The 20,723-nt window shown below is 41.3% G+C and overlaps 2 protein-coding genes across 4 annotated transcripts in view; one reads left to right on the top strand and one right to left on the bottom strand.

Moving 5' to 3' along the window:
* The window catches only part of FADS1 (fatty acid desaturase 1), a 36,641-nt gene extending 32,802 nt beyond the window's left edge, over positions 1–3,839 (bottom strand). Inside the window, exon 1 of the mRNA XM_033928425.1 lies at positions 3,632–3,839. Coding sequence (XP_033784316.1) covers positions 3,632–3,823 — 192 coding nt within the window. The 5' untranslated portion in view covers positions 3,824–3,839. The remainder of the gene's footprint in view (positions 1–3,631) is intronic.
* Positions 3,840–10,291: 6,452 nt separating this feature from the next.
* LOC117352063 (nitric oxide synthase-interacting protein-like) overlaps positions 10,292–20,723 on the top strand; it is a 742,171-nt gene continuing 731,739 nt past the window's right edge. Inside the window, exons 1-4 of one of the 3 annotated variants that reach the window (XR_004537572.1) lie at positions 10,292–10,503; positions 11,345–11,486; positions 11,830–11,974; positions 12,381–12,413. Coding sequence is in view for 1 of the 3 variants with exons in the window: in XM_033928102.1 (XP_033783993.1) it covers positions 10,327–10,503; positions 11,345–11,486; positions 11,830–11,834 (324 nt within the window). In the remaining 2 variants the exon portion in view is untranslated. Of the gene's footprint in view, positions 10,504–11,344; positions 11,487–11,829; positions 12,039–12,380; positions 12,414–20,723 lie in introns of those variants that run through there. The other 2 variants (XR_004537573.1, XM_033928102.1) reach the window with 2 other exon arrangements.

Genomic DNA, 20,723 nt, shown 5'->3' on the forward strand with positions numbered 1-20,723 from the left:
AGACTATAAGCTCTTCTGAGCAGGGACTGTCTATTAAATGTACAGCACTGTGTATGCCTTTCAGCATTATAGAAATAATAAATAGTTGTAGTACCCAGATCCAGGCTGGAGGTTTTGGGACAGTCATGGATTTCTTTCCACCCCATCCTGATGCATTATGAGACTTAAAGCACTGATTCCAATAGGCAGGATCAGGCACTACAAATCCCACACTACCAGGACTGGCCAAAACTCGCCAGCCTGGAACTTGGGCCTTTTGCGTCATCTTGCTTCTGCTCACACATCTGCCTTTTCTTTTTCTTAGGACTCCTGACCAGTTCAGGAGACCACCACTGTCCCCTCTCTGTTAGGGTTACCATATGGCTCCTGAAAAAGGAGGACGGATTGAGACATCCAGGTTTTACTCCCATTGCTTTCAGTAGAAGTAAAACCTGGAGGTCTCAATCCGTCCTCCTTTTTCTGGAGCCATATGGTAGCCCTGCTCTCTGTGACAAACTCGCTCAAAGTAGGGCTGCCAGTTGACTCCATATTTTCAGGACAGATTGATCCATTCCTGGTTTTTACCACAACGTGCAAAGGGATTTTTTTAGCTCTGATTTGCTCATTGCATTCTCTGAGAAAAGCAAAGCTGCAAATTCATGCCCTGCAAATCTGGAGCCAGTTAAGAGGGAAGGGCCAGGAGAGGCTTGAGGCTTATTTAACAAGGAGATGATAACCGAAGCCTTGGAATTCAGAAAAGTAATTATAATCACAACTTAACACAAAGTGAGGGCCCTGGAATGTGACTCTGTTTGATGGTTCTCCATGGCATAAATTCAAACTAAGCGACCTTAGACGGGGGGGTGGGGAGGTGGGTCAACTTCAGAAGATCCATGACATGTATGGCACACCAAACAGTTTTCTCATGATAGGCAGGTAATACAGATACTACACCAAATATCACATCTGTATGTTAAAAGCACCGAAACCCCCAGAGACCTAGGATATGGCTGTTTTTGAAACTAAAAGATAGACTTTTTCTGTTTTGAAAACGGTAATTTTCCCTACTGGATTTTTGGACGTTTTCTGTGAAACGTCTAAACCAAAAATGCCCCAAAATTTTTCTAATCTTTAAGTGAGCCCATTCTGGTCCTCATTTAACGATTTTCCTTTCTGGTGGGCAAATTTGTGCTCCAGCTATAGATAATGAAAAAATGAATGCCGATAGTTTGGGGCACAGTAATTTATTTAAGCTGGTTTGGGGGCCGTTGACATCATATATTACTTCACTATAGCAGGTCTTTGATTATGAGTCAGTTTTGGTTTATTTTCGTACACATCCAGGAAAGGGTGGGTGGGGGAAGGGGCTATTTCTGTCCTCATTTACTTTTGAGCATGTCCACCTGGGGTGGGAGGATATTTTTAATCTGAATAGGGTAAGGTTATTGGGATAGTGTATGTTTCTGTGTTTGAGTGGGGGGGGGGGGAATGGTTGGTTATGCATATTTGTAAGTTGAATATGCTCTTATTAACTTATTATATGATACAGATTTGTGTATTGCACTTTTGAAGTTTAGAAAATCAATAAAGAATTTGAAAAGAAAAAGGTCCTGATTACTACAGTGCCATAAATTTTCATTCATTCCCATATTTATTATTTTTCATATAACGACTGCAAACCATACAATCTGACAGCTCCGTTTACTAAGCAGCGTAAGAGCATTTTATTGCGGGCTGGTGAGATAAATGCTCCATCGCGCATTCAATTCCTATGAGCGTCAGAGCACCTACCTCACTGGCCCGTGCTAAAATGCACAAGCTGCTTAATAAAACCCAGTGTGAGTTTGTACCTGGGGCAGTAGAGGGTTAATGACTTGGTCAAGATCACAAGGAAGTGCAGTGGAATTTGAACCAGCCTCTCCTGGCTCTCAGCCCACTAATATACTGTCAATCAGACATAAAATGACATCAGGGCAATTTCGAACACCAAATTAATATCAGTACAACATCAAATCTCATAAGAACCTACGAGGGGCCGCTGAAAAGTTCTCAGGCCAACTAAGAAGAGAATGAGGTAGAGCCATGAAACTTACAAGTTATTCCTTATTTTTCTTGACACTTTTTGTTTCATTTTATAGCAGCGGTCCCTCGTATTGTGATGTCATAATGCCTCATTCCCCCAATGCCTAGGAGCCAAACTCGTTAGTGACGTCACAATGGCTCGGTTTCCCTATACTTGTGCCCATTCACTAGCTGCATTTGCCTTATTGAAACGAGAAGCGTCAAGAAAAGCGTGGAATAAACTTGTAAGGTTCATGGCTCCACATCATTCTCTTCGTGGTTGGGTTGAGAATTTTTCAGCCACCCCTCGTATTCAGTGGCACTAACCAGACAGCGCTGCAGAATATTTCCTCTTTACGTTTCATGACATAAGATCTCTTAAACACTGCATATATCTTTTGCAGCATAGCGTGCTTTAACAATAATTATAAGCCAGGCCTGTCTGGGACTTTACAAGAATTAAAATAATCTTACCAATTTAAGAGATTGATATTATCTATTTTTCTTAATATCTTGTTTTTATGTCTGGCAATACAATGTAATGTTATATGTGTTATTTGTATTTTAGATAATTGTTTGTTTAATTTAATAATTGCAAGTGTGTTACCAACTATTTTATTTGTACATCGCCTTGAATTTTGAATAGGCGATAAATCAAAAATACCTAATAAACTTGGAAACTTGGAATAAACTTAGATACACACAGAAACATTTTAAATAGTGCGCCTAAGTCCAATTTGGATGACCTGAGAAGTGCGTCCAAAATTCAGATGCCAAAAATGTCCATTTTCAAAACCACTAGATGTCCATTTTTTTTATCCCGAAAATTGCATATTTAGACATCGTGGTGAGCCGTTTGGTGCATCTGGTCGGTAAAAGCGATCATCGCTACAGCTGTGAAAACAGGTTTAGCGACGATCGCTGACTTTAGAGCATCCATTTTGAAAATGAGCCCTACAGGCAGTACAAATTAACTAAGCAAGTAAAGTCTTGAGAACAGATATCAAATAGCTAAACCTATAGCCAGACAACTGAGATATTAAGAATAAAAATCAGAAAGCACTTTGCAGTATTGTCCTTCAGGTCCTTGAAAGAGAGCAAGGGTATAAGTGTAGACGCTTATATGATTTAGGTTTGGACCTGTGTTCTCTCAAAGTTCATTAGTTCCATCCCTGTAATCAAGCCGAGTCTGACATGGTAATAAAGCGGTATGTACAGCCTTTCCTCAAATTGGCTGTGTTAGTCTTCTTGGATAGTTATGAAGGTCAACAAACAAGTTTTAGATGTTATTTTTTTTAATGAGAATTTTCTTAACAGGTGCCTATTTATAATGGTATCATCATGGAGCAGGTCATGCTAAAGTGGCCTTAGGTAGTTGCACCCCCAATCCAATAACACTGATTCCCATATTGCTAATATCTTTCCATTCATTATTGCCCTGTCTCCAGTGAGTAGGGCATCTAACCTTATAGGTCTGCATCATAACCTGTATTTCCTTCCATCCATTTCATAAGAATGATCTCCTGGCTCCTCCCTGCTTGCATCTGCTCTTCTGTTGGCATTGCATTGCATTGCCTGCCATTGCCCTTACCGTGGCATCCTGCCCTGCATAGTGACTGATGACCCGGGGTCCCCCCGGGTGTCTCCGGCAGAACTGGCTGATGTCATACACCTTCCTGTCGATGACCAGCCAGCGCTCCTGGCGGCCCGAGCGCTGCTGCACCTCGTCCCACGTGAAGAGCCCGGGCTCGCCGGCGCTGCTGCCTTCCGCCCCGAAGCCCATCTCTGAGCTTTCAGCACCACGAGCTGGCGGACGGCGCCCCGAGCCCCGCCCACTCGGCTCCCAATCCGGCTCTCCGATTGGCTCAGGTCGTCTGAGCCCATCGCTGCTCGCTCTCTGCTGGGCGATGCCACCGTTTGTCCGCCTACTAGTGGGGGGCGGGGGGGGGGGGCTGAGAAAGAGCGCGCGCGCGCGTGTGTCCGCGTGCGGATACGAGCGCGCGCACTTTTTAAAGGGGCAGCGAGTCTTTGTTAGGTAAGCAGCGTCACAAAGTGGCCCTTGGGGAGCCTATAAGGGCCTCTGCTTTTTTTTATTCAATGAAGACGTGGGAGATTTTTCACGAGGGGGGGGGGGTTGACAGTGATTGTATTTGTTTCCTAAATTCTGAGGGTTATTTTGCCACTGTAGCCGAAAAGAGTGTTATCTTATTTCATTAAGTGCCAATTTTGCAGAAAGACTTTAGATATCCACCCGAGCTGAGATTATGATGTCATAATGACTCATTCCACCAATAAGAGCCAACCTCATCAGTGATGTCACAATGGCTTATACTTGGCTCACTTTTATTACATAGGAGGGGGTGCTGAAAAGTTCCTAAATTCTGAGGGTTATTTTGCCACTGTAGTCCAAAAGAGAGTTATCTTATTTCATTAAGTGCCAATTGGCAGAAAGACTTTGTTTTAGATATCCGCATAATAGACTTAGTAGACAAGGACAGGTTGTTCACCCTCTCCAAGGAAGGGAGAGCGAGAGGACGCTCTAAAATTGAAAGGGGATAGATTCTGTGCAAACGTAAGGAAGTTCTTCTTAATGGGGTGGGGGGATGCAATAATAAGCGACAGCTGCCTTTAATCTAAGGTCATAGAAAAGTAGAGTGTTTTTGTGAATAGAAAAAATTTTAAAAATGCTCTGGTTACTGAACACACAGATAAGTCAATTTCTCTCAGGAGCAGTGTCTCCAAACGGGTCAGTTTTGCAGAAGGCTACACAATGTCAACAGCAATCAAAAAATCTGAAATTGTTGGGGTTTGCCTGTCCAGAAAATGGTAAATCTCATTTTAGGTGACTGCATATCCCTGGCTTTGCACGAGCCATGGGGGCGGGACTGGGGCGTAACAGGGCGGGTCTAGAGTAAAATCTGGCAACTACTCTGACCGTATCTCTCGGTACTTGAGGATCTTCTTTCTTTTCCTGCAGCTTATGGAGTTATCACTAAGGGCTGACACTTTGCTGATTAATGATTAATGCCCATCTGGGGTTTTTCTCTTTCACCACTGTGTCCAGTTTCTTTGCATCCAGCTTTTTACTGGTCAGAATGGGTATGACCCAGATGATCATAACCCCCCCCCCCCCCCAGTGCTTTTCCAGTCCAAAGATGACAAAGTTCCCAGCGGATGTGAGAAGTTATTTGCTGCGATCCGTATCTCCCGTAATCCACTGTCCTGGGTTGCAACTTTCCAAATTCTTATCCTTTAGTTTCAGTTCCCTTTTCCTTAAATGTGTCCAGTTTTGATTGATTTACATTTCCCACTCTGTTTCCACATTAACCACCTGTTTTTTTTTTCCATGCTGGTGGGGATGATGTAGAAACTCTGCTCAAGATTCAGCTTTTATGCTAAAATAGGACACTTCCACAATAATAAGATGCACTGTGTCAGATGGTGTGTTAATAACACAGTACAGGCTAGATGACCATTTTCAAAAGGAGGAAACAGCCTCAGACAAGGGCCCTCCCACCTCCACAATGGTGGAATAACGATGGTGGAGCGTTCACCTCAATGGCTAAAAAACCTCCTTCAAATGAAACAAGCTGCACCCCCGGCAAAAGAAAAGATGTGATAGTAGTAAAGGCTGCAACATAAGCAATATCAGCAACTCATTTCTTAGTATTGCAACGGAAAGTGAAACGACACAAAAATCCATACAAAAAAGGAGATTATCGCTGAAAAATAGCTGGAAAGCGATGACCACAAATGCTCGCAGTCTAAGCAACAAAGTTCATGATCTGCAAGCCCTGATATTAGAGGCAGATCTAGATATTGTTGCTATCACAGAGACATGGTTCAGTGAATCACATGGATGGGATGCAAACATACCGGGATATAATCTTTTTAGGAAGGACAGAGATGGTCATAAAGGAGGAGGAGTAGCTCTCTATGTAAAGATCAATATCCAAGCGACCGAAATGCAAGGGACCTGGGGAGAGGAAGAAGCGATATGGATTGCTCTGAAAAGAGAAGATGGAACTTCTATCTACGTGGGTGTAGTCTACAGACCTCCGACTCAATCACAGCAAATTGATAAGGATCTGATTGTGGATATCCAAAAGTTTGGAAGGAAAGAGGAGGTTCTGCTGTTGGGAGATTTCAACCTGCCGGATGCAGACTGGAATGTTCCGTCTGCGGAATCGGAAAGAAGTAGGGAGATTGTGGATGCCTTTCAAGAGGCTCTGCTCAGACAAATGGTGACGGAACCCACAAGGGAAAAAGCGATATTGGATCTGGTCCTCACAAATGGAGAGAGTATCTCTAATGTTCGAGTGGGTGCTCACCTGGGTAGTAGCGATCATCAAATGGTTTGGTTTGATATAACGGCTAAAGTGGAGAGCGGCCGCACGATACTTAAAGTCCTAGATTTCAAACGTACGGACTTTAATGAAATGGGAAAGTACCTGAAGAAAGAGCTGTTAGGATGGGAGGACATAAGAGAAGTGGAAAGACAGTGGTCTAAGCTGAAAGGAGCGATAAAAATGGCTACGGACCTTTATGTGAAGAAAATCAATAAAAACAAGAGAAAAAGGAAGCCGATATGGTTCTCCAACCTAGTGGCTGAGAAAATAAAGGCGAAAGAGTTGGCGTTCATGAAATATAAAAAAAACTCAAGAAGAGGAGAGCAGAAAGGACTACAGGGTGAAACTGAAAGAAGCCAAGAGAGGACATATGCTAGATGTAATTTACTTGGATTTCAGCAAAGCCTTTGATACAGTTCCTCATAGGAGGCTGTTGAACAAACTTGAAGGGCTGAAGTTAGGACCCAAAGTGGTGAACTGGGTCAGAAACTGGCTGTCGGACAGACGCCAGAGGGTGGTGGTTAATGGAAGTCGCTCGAAGGAAGGAAAGGTGACTAGTGGAGTCCCTCAGGGTTCAGTGCTGGGGCCAATCCTGTTCAATATGTATGTAAGTGACATTGCTGAAGGGTTAGAAGGAAAAGTGTGCCTTTTTGCAGATGATACCAAGATTTGTAACAGAGTAGACACCGAAGAGGGAGTGGAAAATATGAAAAAGGATCTGCAAAAGTTAGAGGAATGGTCTAATGCCTGGCAACTAAAATTCAATGCAAAGAAATGCAGAGTAATGCATTTGGGGATTAATAATAGGAAGGAACCGTATATACTGGGAGGAGAGAAGCTGATATGCACGGACGGGGAGAGGGACCTTGGGGTGATAGTGTCCGAAGATCTAAAGGCGAAAAAACAGTGTGACAAGGCAGTGGCTGCTGCCAGAAGGATTCTGGGCTGTATAAAGAGAGGCGTAGTCAGTAGAAGGAAGAAGGTGTTGATGCCCCTATACAGGTCATTGGTGAGGCCCCACTTGGAGTATTGTGTTCAGTTTTGGAGACCGTATCTGGCGAAAGACGTAAGAAGACTTGAGGCGGTCCAGAGGAGGGCAACGAAAATGATAGGAGGCTTGCGCCAGAAGACGTATGAGGAGAGACTGGAAGCCCTGAATATGTATACCCTAGAGGAAAGGAGAGACAGGGGAAATATGATTCAGACGTTCAAATACTTAAAGAGTATTAACGTAGAACAAAATCTTTTCCAGAGAAAGGAAAATGGTAAAACCAGAGGACATAATTTGAGGTTGAGGGGTGGTAGATTCAGGGGCAATGTTAGGAAATTCTACTTTACGGAGAGGGTGGTGGATGCCTGGAATGCGCTCCCGAGAGAGGTGGTGGAGAGTAAAACTGTGACTGAGTTCAAAGAAGCGTGGGATGAACACAGAAGATTTAGAATCAGAAAATAATATTAAAGATTGAACTAGGCCAGTTACTGGGCAGACTTGTACGGTCTGCGTCTGTGTATGGCCGTTTGGAGGAGGATGGGCTGGGAAGGGCTTCAATGGCTGGGAGGGTGTAGATGGGCTGGAGTAAGTCTTAACAGAGATTTCGGCAGTTGGAACCCAAGCACAGTACCGGGTAAAGCTTTGGATTCTCGCCCAGAAATAGCTAAGAAGAAAAAAAAAAAAATTTAAATTGAATCAGATTGGGCAGACTGGATGGACCATTCGGGTATTTATCTGCCGTCATCTACTATGTTACTATGTTACTATGATACTGTGATATTTGGTATGGATATGAGAGCAAAAAGTCAGATTTCTGCGAATAACAATAAATTATTACTAATAATGACAGAGGTTGCCATTCAACAAATCACATATAATTGGAAGGATTGGAGGAGATTAAATTATAATTTTTGGTGGAATTCTTTATGCCATATCTATAAAATGGAAAGATTTATTGCTTTACAAAAGGGATATTTTAAGAAATTTCAGGATGTGTGGAAACCATTAACAAAATATTGTCAGGATTAAGTAAAATTATTTCCCTTATGTTTATCAGTTTATGAGGTAGGGAGAGGGGTATTTTATTATTACATATATCATACAATAATGGAGTATATGGTTGGGAGGGATGGGAGAGGGGTAGGGATAAGAATTTATGTAATGTACCAATGATTGTTTATAAGTGATGTATTTATTGTTACTGTGAATGAAAATATTTAACACTTAATGTAATTTTTGAAAATGAATAAAGAATTATTAAAAAAAAATAAAATAAAAAAAGAAAGTGAAACACTGTTTATTAATAATATTTGGGAATGGGATGGGTGGAGGGAGTGTTAGGAGGTACTTTATCGTATTTGTATTGTGATGATAATTGATTGTTGATTTTTTAAGTTATATATTCTTTGTAAGATTTTTGTTATGTATATTTTATTTTTAAAACTCAATAAAAAATTATTATTGAATAAATGTTCTAAGCAGATACTTTTAAAATGTTCTGAATGTCATAGATATTATAATACACATATTGAACATATACCTTTTAAATGTCCTAAAAGTCATAAGTATAAAGACACTGAAGGGAAACCCATTAAATGTTCTGAATGTGATATGCATTTTAGGCATGCTTTGTTTCTGCAATATCATATAAAGACACATACTAAAGAGATACCTTTTAAATGTTCTTAATGTGATAAGTATTAAGATACAGATTGAACATATACCTTTTAAATGTTCATGTCATAAGTATAAAGACACACATACTGAACAGATACCTATTAAATGTTCTGAATGTCATATGTATAAAGATACACACTGAAGACAAAACTTTGAAATGTTCTGAATGTGATAAATATAAAGACACTGAAGAAAAACCTTTTAAATGTTCTAAAAGTTATAAGTATAAAGACACTGAAGAGTAATCCGTTAAATGTTCTGAATGTGATATGCATTTCAGGCATGCTTTGTTTCTGCAATATCATATAAATACACATACTGAAGGGAAACCACTTTAATGTTCTGAATGTAATAAGTATAAATATAATGAAGAGAAACCTTTTAAATTGTATGAATGTGATAAGTCCTGTAAGACCCTGTTCAAATGCAATGGAAACACAAGAATATTCAAAGTCTCCATCCCTCTCTGGATTAGTTAACGAATGTATCCAGTCCACCTTTTATCGCCACTGAATGCCAGGCTGATTGCCTCAAGACAAAGCAGTGGACAATTAGAACAAGTCTCTGCATGCAGTGGGATAAAATTCAGGACTGAATCAGTTTGGTCAACCTGGGATGGAGCAGCAAATCCACGGTCATTTCAGACTCACTAGATCAACCCTCAGGATGGCTACTGAAACAGCTTGTGCGGTGCAGAAGCTGTGGAGTCTTCCCTGAAGACTGGTAAGCAACCCCCAGGGCTACCATGTTTCCCAGTTCCAGGCTGGAGTCTTTTTGGACAATCCAGGCTTTGAACTTCCATCCTAAAGAACTATGGGATTAGTAGACCATGGTTTTACCCACTGAACTTTGTGCTGAAAATCAAAGGCATCAAGGATAAGGCTGTCAGAAACCCAGAACTGACCTATGATCTCCCTTCTGGATCTGACCAATTTGGCAGTTGTGGCACAATGCCTCCAAAATACATGTCTCTAAGATGTCATAAGCAAGGAGTTAATATACTGAACATTTGTCATCCTTATGCCCTTTAATAGATAAGTGAGAGGTAAAAGTAAATTCCAGAATGTTTAAGGTAGAAGGCCTTCAGCTAGCTGGCCGGTCTGAGGAGGTATAGAGAAGTTGGGGTGCAGTAAACGGTACATAGTTGGCATAGCAGTACCAGAGGGATGATCCAGTGGTGACTGTGAGTACTGCACGTTAGAAACAATTATTCAGATTCAAGTGGATGATAGAAGTGAATGCATGTGAGGCCTCTGGCAGGTGTTTCAAATGGACCATCAAGTAGACTTATCTCCTGTTTTGTTAGGCTTGTGTGATGGTGGTGTGATGACTGGTGGAACATTCTCTTATCTTCCTTTCCTTAGCCCTGACGGTTACATCTATGACAAGGAAGCAATCCTGGAATACATTTTGCACCAGAAGAAGGAGATTACCCTGCAGCTGAAGGTACGTTGGCCATGGTTGATTTTCCTAGAGGGCAAAATTAGTGGCGTGTTATTAGACAAGCTGTGAGGACTCTTGCCGATGTGAATGCTGAGAACTAGAAAGAGAAAGTTTGGCTGTGTGAGGGATCGCTATTGAAAAGCACCGATGCAGTTGGCTGGGGTAGGGGAGAGTTTAGGTTTTACCCACATAAGGCATGAACACATGAATGAGCTTTCAGTGGGGGTATTCTCATACCTGCTTGAAACCTGCCGCATCTCTGGGAGGATCATAAGCGAGGGCTCAGAGTCACAATTTCAGAAATCCCATCGCTATTGTAAAGTCCTCTTACTTGTGATGTCCTGTCCTGTCTGTCTGTCCAAATTAGATTGTCAGCTCTTCTGAGCAGGGGCTGTCTATTGAATGTTAAAAGTACAGCGCTGCATACGCCTTTCAGCGCTATAGAAATGATAAATAGTAGTGTTCACGATAAGCCTCAAGACCTCGGTAGTGGCGCGTTTCACGTGAAGACTTTCGCCTCACAATTTGCTTGTATTGTCATTGGTCATGGAGAGAGTGTTTCAGGTCACAAATACCCCGATGTAACTTTAATATTTGAAAAACATTTATATGAAGAATTAAGTACATCGGGGCATTTGTGACCTGAAACACTCTCTCCATGCAAGCAAATTGTGAGGCGAGAGTCTTCACGTGAAACAAGTCCCTGCCAAGGTTTATTATAGGTCTGAGGACTTTATAACAGCACTGGCATCTCTGTGAGGAGACGGATGAGTTTGGGTGCTTGAGGGGGAAGGTGTCCTGGGTTACTTTTTTTTCCTTCTCCTTGCCATTTCTGACTATGCAGGCATATGAAAAGCAGAGGAGCGAGCTGAAGACGGAACAAGAGGAGCTGAGCAAAGCAGCCAAAGAGTCGCAAGTGAAAGGCTTTCTGGAGAAAGAAATGTCCATTGTCCTCAAACCTGTGAACCATTTGACCGCAGTGCCAGGTACTGTGACTTAGAAAATTCAGACTATATCTTTCATGCTTGAAGCTGGCTTCGTATGCTGTCCAACATCCCGAGGGGTATCCCATATTTGTACACATGTAAACATGGGCAAATTGGCTATGTGAAAATACACCCACTCATATAGTGTGCAGGGGGTGTACGCGGTACGTAAAAAAACGTACGCATTCCATGCAAGAAAATATGCTACTTGGGCGCAAAAGCGTGGGCATCCTTGCTTGTATTCGATGTGGCAATGAATCCCCTGCCTGAACAGAGCTTGATGTACCGAACTTAATTCTGCTTCTTTGATTATTTTAACTCGTAGTTCCTCTTTATTTTCCAGATTGAAAATGGCCAGTGCAAAAGTCTGCTTTAGTCAGCGAAGAGCCTGTCAATTCTTGCTTTTTTGGGAGTTATATTGTATGGCAGCAGTGTGTGTGTTTGTGTACTCTTTAGCTCACACCTTTTCAATAGTCGCTCAAAACAAGGTAACATAGTAAATGACGGCAGATAGAGACCCAAATGGTCCTTTTGCTTAGATATTTCTTGGCCAGAAACCCAGAGCTCTGCCTGGTAGTGTGCTTAACCGTGCAAGTCTGCCCTGTACTGGCCTTAGTTCTTCAATATATACCATTATTTTCTGATTAGAGATCCTCTGCTTCTTTGAACTCTGTCACCGTTTTCCTCTCCACCACCTCCCTCGGGAGCGCATTCCATGCATCAATTAAAGATGAATTTCCTACCATTATTCTTGAGTCTACCACCTCTCAACCTCAAATTATGTCCTTTGGTTTTAACATTTTCCTTTCTCTGGAAAAGATTTTGTTCTACGTTAATACCTTTCAAGTATTTGAACGTCTGAATCATATCTCCCCTGTCCCTCGTTTCCCCTAGGGTAAACATATTCAGGACTTCCAGTCTCTCCTCATATTTCTTTTGCCGCACACCTCCTACCATTCTCTGGACCGCTTCAAGTCTTCTTATGTCCTTTGCCAGATACAGTCTCCACAATTGAACACAATACTCCAAGTGTGGCCCTCACCAATAACCCGTCCAAGGGCATCAACACCTTCTTCTGCAACAGAGTAGACACGCCGGATGGTGTGAAGGACCTGGCGAAGCTTGAAGAATGGTTTGAAATTTGGCAGCTAAAATTTAATGCTAAGAAATGCAAGGTCATGCATTTGGGCTGCAAAAAACAGAGGGAACGGTACAGTTTATTGGGGAAAGAACTTATGCGCACGACGGAAGAGGGGGATTTGGGCGTGATTGTATGTGATAATGTTAAGGTGGCCAAACAGGTTGAAAAGGTGACGGCGAAAGCTAGAAGGTTGTTAGGTTGCATAGGGAGAGGCACGGCCAGTAGGAAAAAAGGGGGTATTGATGCCTTTGAATAAGGCTCTTTTGAGATCTCATTTAGAATATTGTGTACCATTCTGGAGGCCGCACCTTCAAATAGATGTAAAAAGTATTGAGTCGGTCCAGAGGAAGGCTACTAAAATGGTATGTGGTCTTCGTGATAAGGCGTATGGGGACAGACAATCTGTATACTTTGGAGGAAAGGCGGGAGAGGGGACATATGATAGAAATGTTTAAATACCTATGTAATATAAATGTGCATGAGTCGAGTCTCTTTCATTTGAAAGGAAACTCTGCATTGAGAGTGCATAGGATGAAGTTAAGAGGTGATAGGCTCTGGAGTAATCTAAGGAAATACTTTGTTACAGAAAGGGTGGTAGATATATGGAACAGTCTCCCAGAAGAGGTGGCGGAGACAGAGACTGTGTCTTAATTCAAAAGGGCCTGGGATAAGCACGTGGGATCTCTCAGAGAGAGAAAGCGATAATGCATAACGCGGATGGGCAGACTAGATGGGCCATTTGGCCTTTATCTGGCATCATGTTTTTATGTTAATTATCCTGGAACCATAACCCTCAGAATTTTCTGATTCTGGACATGTTATGTCAGGCATCAATGATATACATCTTGGTTTAATGGGTTCGATATATTTATTATTATGATTATGCCAGTTCATTCATCTGCCACTCTTGAGGAGGGCAGTGGATAGGAAATGAGGCACTTATACGCCCCTTTTCCACCCCAAATATTCTGTGACATGCTTCTTCTCAGGAGGCACCAGCCCGAGGTCTTGTGCCTGGATAAGCTCCCTGTTAGCACTGCGAACAGAAACGGGTCAAGTGTAATGGAAATACACAGAAAAACACCTCAGCGGGTCAGGATTGGCCCATCAGAGTTCCCAATATCGATTCATCTTTTATTTTTGAAATCCATTTAATCATGGAAATACCCTCTCTAAAAATACGTAACAGCATGATGTTCTTCCGAGGAACTGGTACTCTTCTCCAAACTCCAGGAGCGTCGGGTGCACATTCCCATCCCTTCTGCTTAGGCTCCCACCGCCCTGAAGACCTGGTGCTACTGCTGTCCAGCCCAGGGAAGCTTTTAGCCTCATTAGCTAAGAGACGGTGATGTCCTGTATGACCCAGTTCAAATGCAGTGGAAACACAGGAATATTCAAAGTCTTCATCCCTCTCTGGATTAGTTAACGAATGGATCCAGTCCACCTTTTATCCCCACTGAATGCCATGCTGATTGCCTCAAGACAAAGCAGTGGACAATTAGAACAAGTCTCTGCACGCAGTGGGATAAAATTCAGGAGTGAATCAGTTTGGTCGACCTGGGATGGAGCAGCAAATCCACGGTCATTTGAGACTCGCTAGACCAGCCCTCAGGATGGCTACTGAAGCAGCCTGTGCTGTGTAGAAGCTGTGGAGCAGGGGTCTCCAAAGTCCCTCCTCGAGCGCCGAATCCAGTCAGGTTTTCGGGATTTCCCCAATGAATATGCACTGAAAGTATTACATGCACATAGATCTCATGGATATTCATTGGGGGATTCCCGAAAACCTGACTTGATTCGGCCCTCGAGGAGAGACTTTGGAGACCCCTGCTGTGGAGTCTTCCCTAGAAGCTGGTATGCGATCCCAGGGCTACCAAGTTTCCCATTTCCAGGCTGGAGCCTTTTTGGCCAGTCCTGGTTTTGAACCTCCATCCTAACGCACTATGGGATTCGTAGTCCCTGCTTTTACCCACTGAACTTTGTGCTGAAAATCAAAGATATCAAGGATAAGGCTGTCAGAAACCCAGAACGGACCTATGATCTCCCTTCTGGAACTGGGCAATTTGGCAGTTGTGGCACAATGCCTCCAAAATACATGTCTCTAAGATGTTATAAGCAAGGAGTTAATATATTGAACATTTGTCATCCTTCTAATATAATTATAATACACATATAGAACATATAACTTTTAAATGTGCCAAAAGTCATAAGTATAAAGACACTGCAGAGAAACTTGTTAAATGTTCTGAATGTGATATGCATTTTAGGCATGCTTTGTTTCTGCAATATCATATAAAGACACATACTAAAGAGATACCTTTTAAATGTTCTTAATGTGATAAGTATAAAGATACAGATTGAACATATACCTTTTAAATATTCATGTCATAAGTATAAAGACACACATACTGAAAAGATACCTATTAAATGTTCTGAATGTCATATGTATAAAGATACACACTGAAGACAAAACTTTGAAATGTTCTGAATGTGATAAATATAAAGACACTGAAGAAAAACCTTTTAAATGTTCTAAAAGTTATAAGTATAAAGACACTGAAGAGTAATCCGTTAAATGTTCTGAATGTGATATGCATTTCAGGCATGCTTTGTTTCTGCAATATCATATAAATACACATACTGAAGGGAAACCACTTTAATGTTCTGAATGTAATAAGTATAAATATAATGAAGAGAAACCTTTTAAATGGTATGAATGTGATAAGTCCTGTACGACCCTGTTCAAATGCAATGGAAACACAATAATATTCAAAGTCTCCATCCCTCTCTGGATTAGTTAACGAATGTATCCAGTCCACCTTTTATCGCCACTGAATATAATGGACTAATTATTTTATTAATGAAGTATATAGTTGAAAATGAAGAAGTCTGTTGGCATGCACAACAGAAAATAACAAAGAGTCTTTATCCTCTGCAGCTGACACAAGCCAAATTGTCCTTTGTGTTCTGTTTTGACATATTTTTACCTCCTTAAGGCATCCTCCTTTCACCAATTTGACCTTCCAGGCAACCCATTAAGGTCTTCCACAAAGTCCATCCGGCATAAACCTTGGAAAACTATGACTGAGTTCAGTAAAATGTTACTATTACGCTTAATAATTACAATTTATAGTTAGGGTTAGTCATTTGGAAAGCTGAATGTCTATTCTTTCACTGTGCCATGCAAGATTACTGCACAAAAGCATTTTTAATTTCCTGGTTCATTCAGGATGTCCTCAATCTGGAGGCACCCAAGTTGTCAAAGGCTTTAAGGGTATTAATTATTTCACAGACCTCTCAACTTTCAATAGCTTCAACGAAAATGAAAAGCCAGATGAATAAGACAAGTTTTCATTGAGTAAAGTTACGCTAGGATATCCCAAGTTTCTATAAAACATTTCTTGTTTACCCTAATGGCTTCTTCCAATTTATCTCATTCCTACCCGTATGGATGTCTTCTATTTATTATTTTTTTCTTTCTGTAACTGTTTCTTTATCGCATGTCTCTTTCTGGTCTCCTTTCACTTACTGTACTTCTTTATCAGCCTTCCACTCAAAACCAGTTTTCAACTGAATGTGAGATATTCCATATAAAAAGGAATAGAAAATTCTTAATATTTTAACCTAGATAGTTGGCACCCATGCTTCCAGCACCGAGTTCCGCACCCCCTGTCAAACCATCCCACCCCCAAACAATTATAAAACACATACTATATGGCATATAACATGGTTTAAACCAGACTTCAGCTTTATTCTGAACAGATCAAACAATGAACCCAAATCATAGAAATCATATCCTTACATAAATAACCCATGAACTGAAAATATCCAACCACCATGTTATTAGCTAGTGTTCATATGACTGCTGAACTACCTCATAGAATTGTACAATTTGTAATTCATGCCATGCTACTCAGTGCTCACTTGAAGCTCTGGTCTCCTCCCATGGTTTCCAATATCCCAGATCTACCTCTCCGCACCAGATATCTCGACAGCAACTCAGACCCGACTCTCAGCCTGTCCCAACATTGCTGCCTGGATGTCTGCCATTTAAAGCTGAATATGGCTAAAATGGAGCTGCTTATCTTCCTGCCTAAACCCACCTACCCGCTTCCCCTGTTTTTTTTCTGTGGACGAAACAAAAAACAATGTGGAGAAATAGGCGATTAAGAATAAATAAAAATAAACTTGAAACGATGTTCCTGAGATGGACTTTATTAATATTAAAATAATATTAAAACTTGGCAAACCACATCAAAACCTCTAGGACACAGTCCATTGAAAAGCTTTGGACCCTGGACCCAACATGTCTTCTTCATGGGTCCCTATGCAGTCCTATGGTAAAGATACGTGGATAAAAATGCCAGTCGGAAATAAACCGATTCCTTAAGAGCTGTGTGCAGGACAGGAGCTCAAAAAGCATATGTCTAAATTCACCAGAGCCCACCAAGGCATCGTTTCCTCTTCTAAGCAGGCCCCCTGGTACATGACTCATCTTGACCAGTTCTGACATCCTCTACAGGTGGTTCTATAGTAGAGCTGAAGTAATTTGGCACATTTTTGTCTCAGAGATGATATCCCTATATTGGTATGATTGCTGTCACAATTATTTCAAAAAAGCTCTCCATTCAGTTATTCATTTTGGAAAGTCTCGCTACAAAAGAAAAAAACATTGCACCTTATTTATCTTCATTGATCAATGTGTGCTATCAATGAGAGGCTTATGTAGGCAGCGGTGTGACCTTTGTTTAATAAGCCCAACCGGCACTGATGAGTGGCAATTAACACCTCGTAACTGATGCAAAGCGGCACTAACTAAAAGTTGCCCACACAATTTGGAAAGCTTGATGCTATAAAAAGCATGCACTACCAGTTCTAGTGGGTGAATTTGAAAAGGGGGATTCTAGATATAGATATATATGTATAGAATCGGGCCCACTCTGATCTGGTGCGATGCTGTTCATACGCTAACTCAGGAGAAAAGCATCCAGCAAAAGAGGAACCAGGGAAGAGTTAACCATTTAACCATCACGTTCAGCCCCTCAGACTATAAATGTGTCTGATTGTTTTTAAATGTTTTTAATAATGATTATTGATTTAAAGGATGTATTGTTATCCCATATATTTCTTAACTTAAACATGGGTAGAGCGCCTACTGGCACTTAAGGATCCATTTATAGAATTTGCCCCAAAATATCTTTATATCAATGTATCATTGCTGAGTGTGAAAACATAAAAGTTATAGCTATAATACCAAGAAATTTGCTCCATTAAGCAAAAATAATAACAACAAATTTTAAGAAAACCAGAGCTTTATGTAATCGGTGGTTTTGAGTGACCCCAGGATGGGCTTTAAAAAAAAATGTTAAAAGTTATTTTCTGATCAGGCACAATCAAATTCATGGGAGAAGTTTCAATTCACACAGTTTTTCCAACTTTAGGTTTTTCTGGACTACCCTAACGTACATTGGCTATGTGTACTGATGTACGTGCACAACTTAAGGCACATTATACAGAATTTGGAGATTTGTGGATAGCATAACAGTAATGCACCTCATTCCTAAGCCACAGTATGTAGATCATGATCTATGTTTCTCAAATTTATTGCTAGCGCTCACTATAGTTCTTGTATTGTGCTAAGGAGAGCTTCCTTCTGGAGTTCCTAGGATGTGATGTAGCTGGATTTAAGAAAGGTTTGGACAATTTCCTGGAGGAAAAATCCATAGTCTGCCGCTTGCCCTGGATCAGTAGCATGGAATGTTGCTACTCCTTAGGTTTTGGCCAGTACTTGGGACCTGGATTGGCCACCATGAGAACAGGCTACCGGGCTTGATGGACCATTGAACTGACCCAGTAAGGCTATTCTTATGTTCATAACGACGGTGTGCGTGGAACTTGCTTTTAGTCAAACCCATGGCACAATGGGAATCATTTCTTTCTCTTTCTGCCACCTCCTTTGGACTTTGACTGCATTGCTTGGTACTTGAGGAAGATATCTTCTCTCTTTCCTCATGATGTACAGAATAATCAAAGGACACCGACACGTCTCCATTACCACTATGTCCACTTTCCTTGCATGAAGCTTCTTAATGGTTGGAAAGACAATCTCCCAGGTGATTACAACCCAGTGGTTTTCTATGCCCTGATGCTGTAGCTTTGCTGGCCCCAGTATTTGTTGGCTCACCTTTTCATATTTCTTTTGGAACCCTTATTATTTAGTTTAGCGTAATTTGTTTGCTTAATATACAACTATTTGGAATATTGTCACAAAAAGACACTGGGCCTGATATTCAGCTGACAGCAGGAAGTGCTTTTGCCGGCCATCAGTATTGAATATCCATTTTTTGGCAGCTAAAAAGTTAACTTGTTAAGCCAATAGTCAGTGCCAACCAGTTAACTTGCTAGCAGTTAATGATAGGACAGCTATTTATGTGGTCAGACTTACCTGTTTAGATACTCAATATCCAAGCCTAATAAGTCATGTGATATAGCTGGGTTTGTGGTTAGCTGCCAAAACACTATTTAACCAGTCAGCGGTTGTTTCTGACTAGTTAAATAGCACTGAATATTGGGGGATGTAACAACTTATTTATGTCATTCTTATATACATCAATTAAAACCTGTTTGCTGAACTTCAGCTTTTTCTGCTAAGCATCTCCTCCATAAATGTTCAGACCATATAATACCTCTCTGGTCCTAACAAAAATAGGAAAAAAATTGAGTTAAACTATGATGAGGATAATCTTAGCACTGTTTTGTAGAGTGTATCTGTGTAAAACAGGGGTATAGAGTGCCCTCTCCTGGTAAGTGTGTGCATAAGACGATCAGAAAATGAGCTTAGCACGGTTTCTTTGTAGTCACAAAGGACGACACACTGCTTTATTTAGGAGTAGTCAAGAAATATCGTCATCTAACTAAATTGAAAATCATTTAAGGGGATAATTATGCATGCTCGGAGGCCCTGCAGACAAACTGCCGGGTTTGGATATCTGTCCAGGTGCTCAGACAGTCCTCTATAAAGAGGATAGGTCCAGGTTTTCCTGGACATCTGGACTATAAGTTTTAAGATGGCTCTGATGCTGCAAGGGAATGCTCACACGGGAGAGGGGCAACATCATTTAGACCTTCTCACAAGGATCATTAGACCATAAAGCTACAATCTGATGTTCCTAGGCCTCTTATGAAAGGAGCTGGGCTGAAGTATTGAGTACTGTCTCACCCTCTCCCCAAATAAGATACCCCATGGCAATCAACTCAGAAATTTAGGCCTGATAGCCCCCAATTAAGAACTCTCAATGAGTCTCCCAACTGAAGTTCCTCTGGCCATCTCAATTCAGTCCCCCTCTCAATGAGCTGCGTTCTGTACACCGGGCTGATCTACATATTCCAACAGTTCGGCAATTAAGGCTGAAAGTGTCCAGGACCAGTATGTTTTCCTGTATAGGCCCCCAAGAATGGAATGTGATTCCATTGTACATAAAACTTGAATTATTTCAAAAGATTTGCAAGATGAATTATGGGAATTGAATTTTAGGTTGAATGTTTGAGCGCTGGTCACTTTTTTGCTTTTTCATTGTTTGTGATGATTTTGTTGAGTATGTATTGTTGATTTTATGATGATATATTTTGCTATAACACGATTTGTGTAACGCGCGATACAAATAAATAAACTATAGAGCATTCAACTCAGATGACCCTAATGGCCAGTAGTATAGGGAGGGATTTCTGCAAGGGGGGGGGGGGGCGGCGGCAAAGTAATTGCTTGCATTACCCAACAGAGCTTTCTATGGAGCAAGTAGTAATAGGAAAGGAGATGCTAATAAGAATCTTTGGGGGGGGGGGCAAATACCCAACTTGCTCTTTCTTTACTCCCATACTTATAGCCCCCCAACTCAGATTCCCACAAACATCTCTCTTCCTCTCCCAGAATATTGGTTAGTGCCAGGTTAACTTTAACTTTTAGGTTTCAGTGCTGACCTAGATTTTCAGTGCTGGTGCCAGATATGTCCTGGCATTAAATATCTGGACTTAATTCAGCCTGTGGCTGCCAGTGCTTAAAAAACACTGATTGCCATAGGCTAAACATCAGCCAGAAAAAA

Source organism: Geotrypetes seraphini, chromosome 19 (assembly GCF_902459505.1).
Source record: "Geotrypetes seraphini chromosome 19, aGeoSer1.1, whole genome shotgun sequence".
NCBI classification, from domain to species: Eukaryota; Metazoa; Chordata; class Amphibia; order Gymnophiona; family Dermophiidae; genus Geotrypetes; species Geotrypetes seraphini.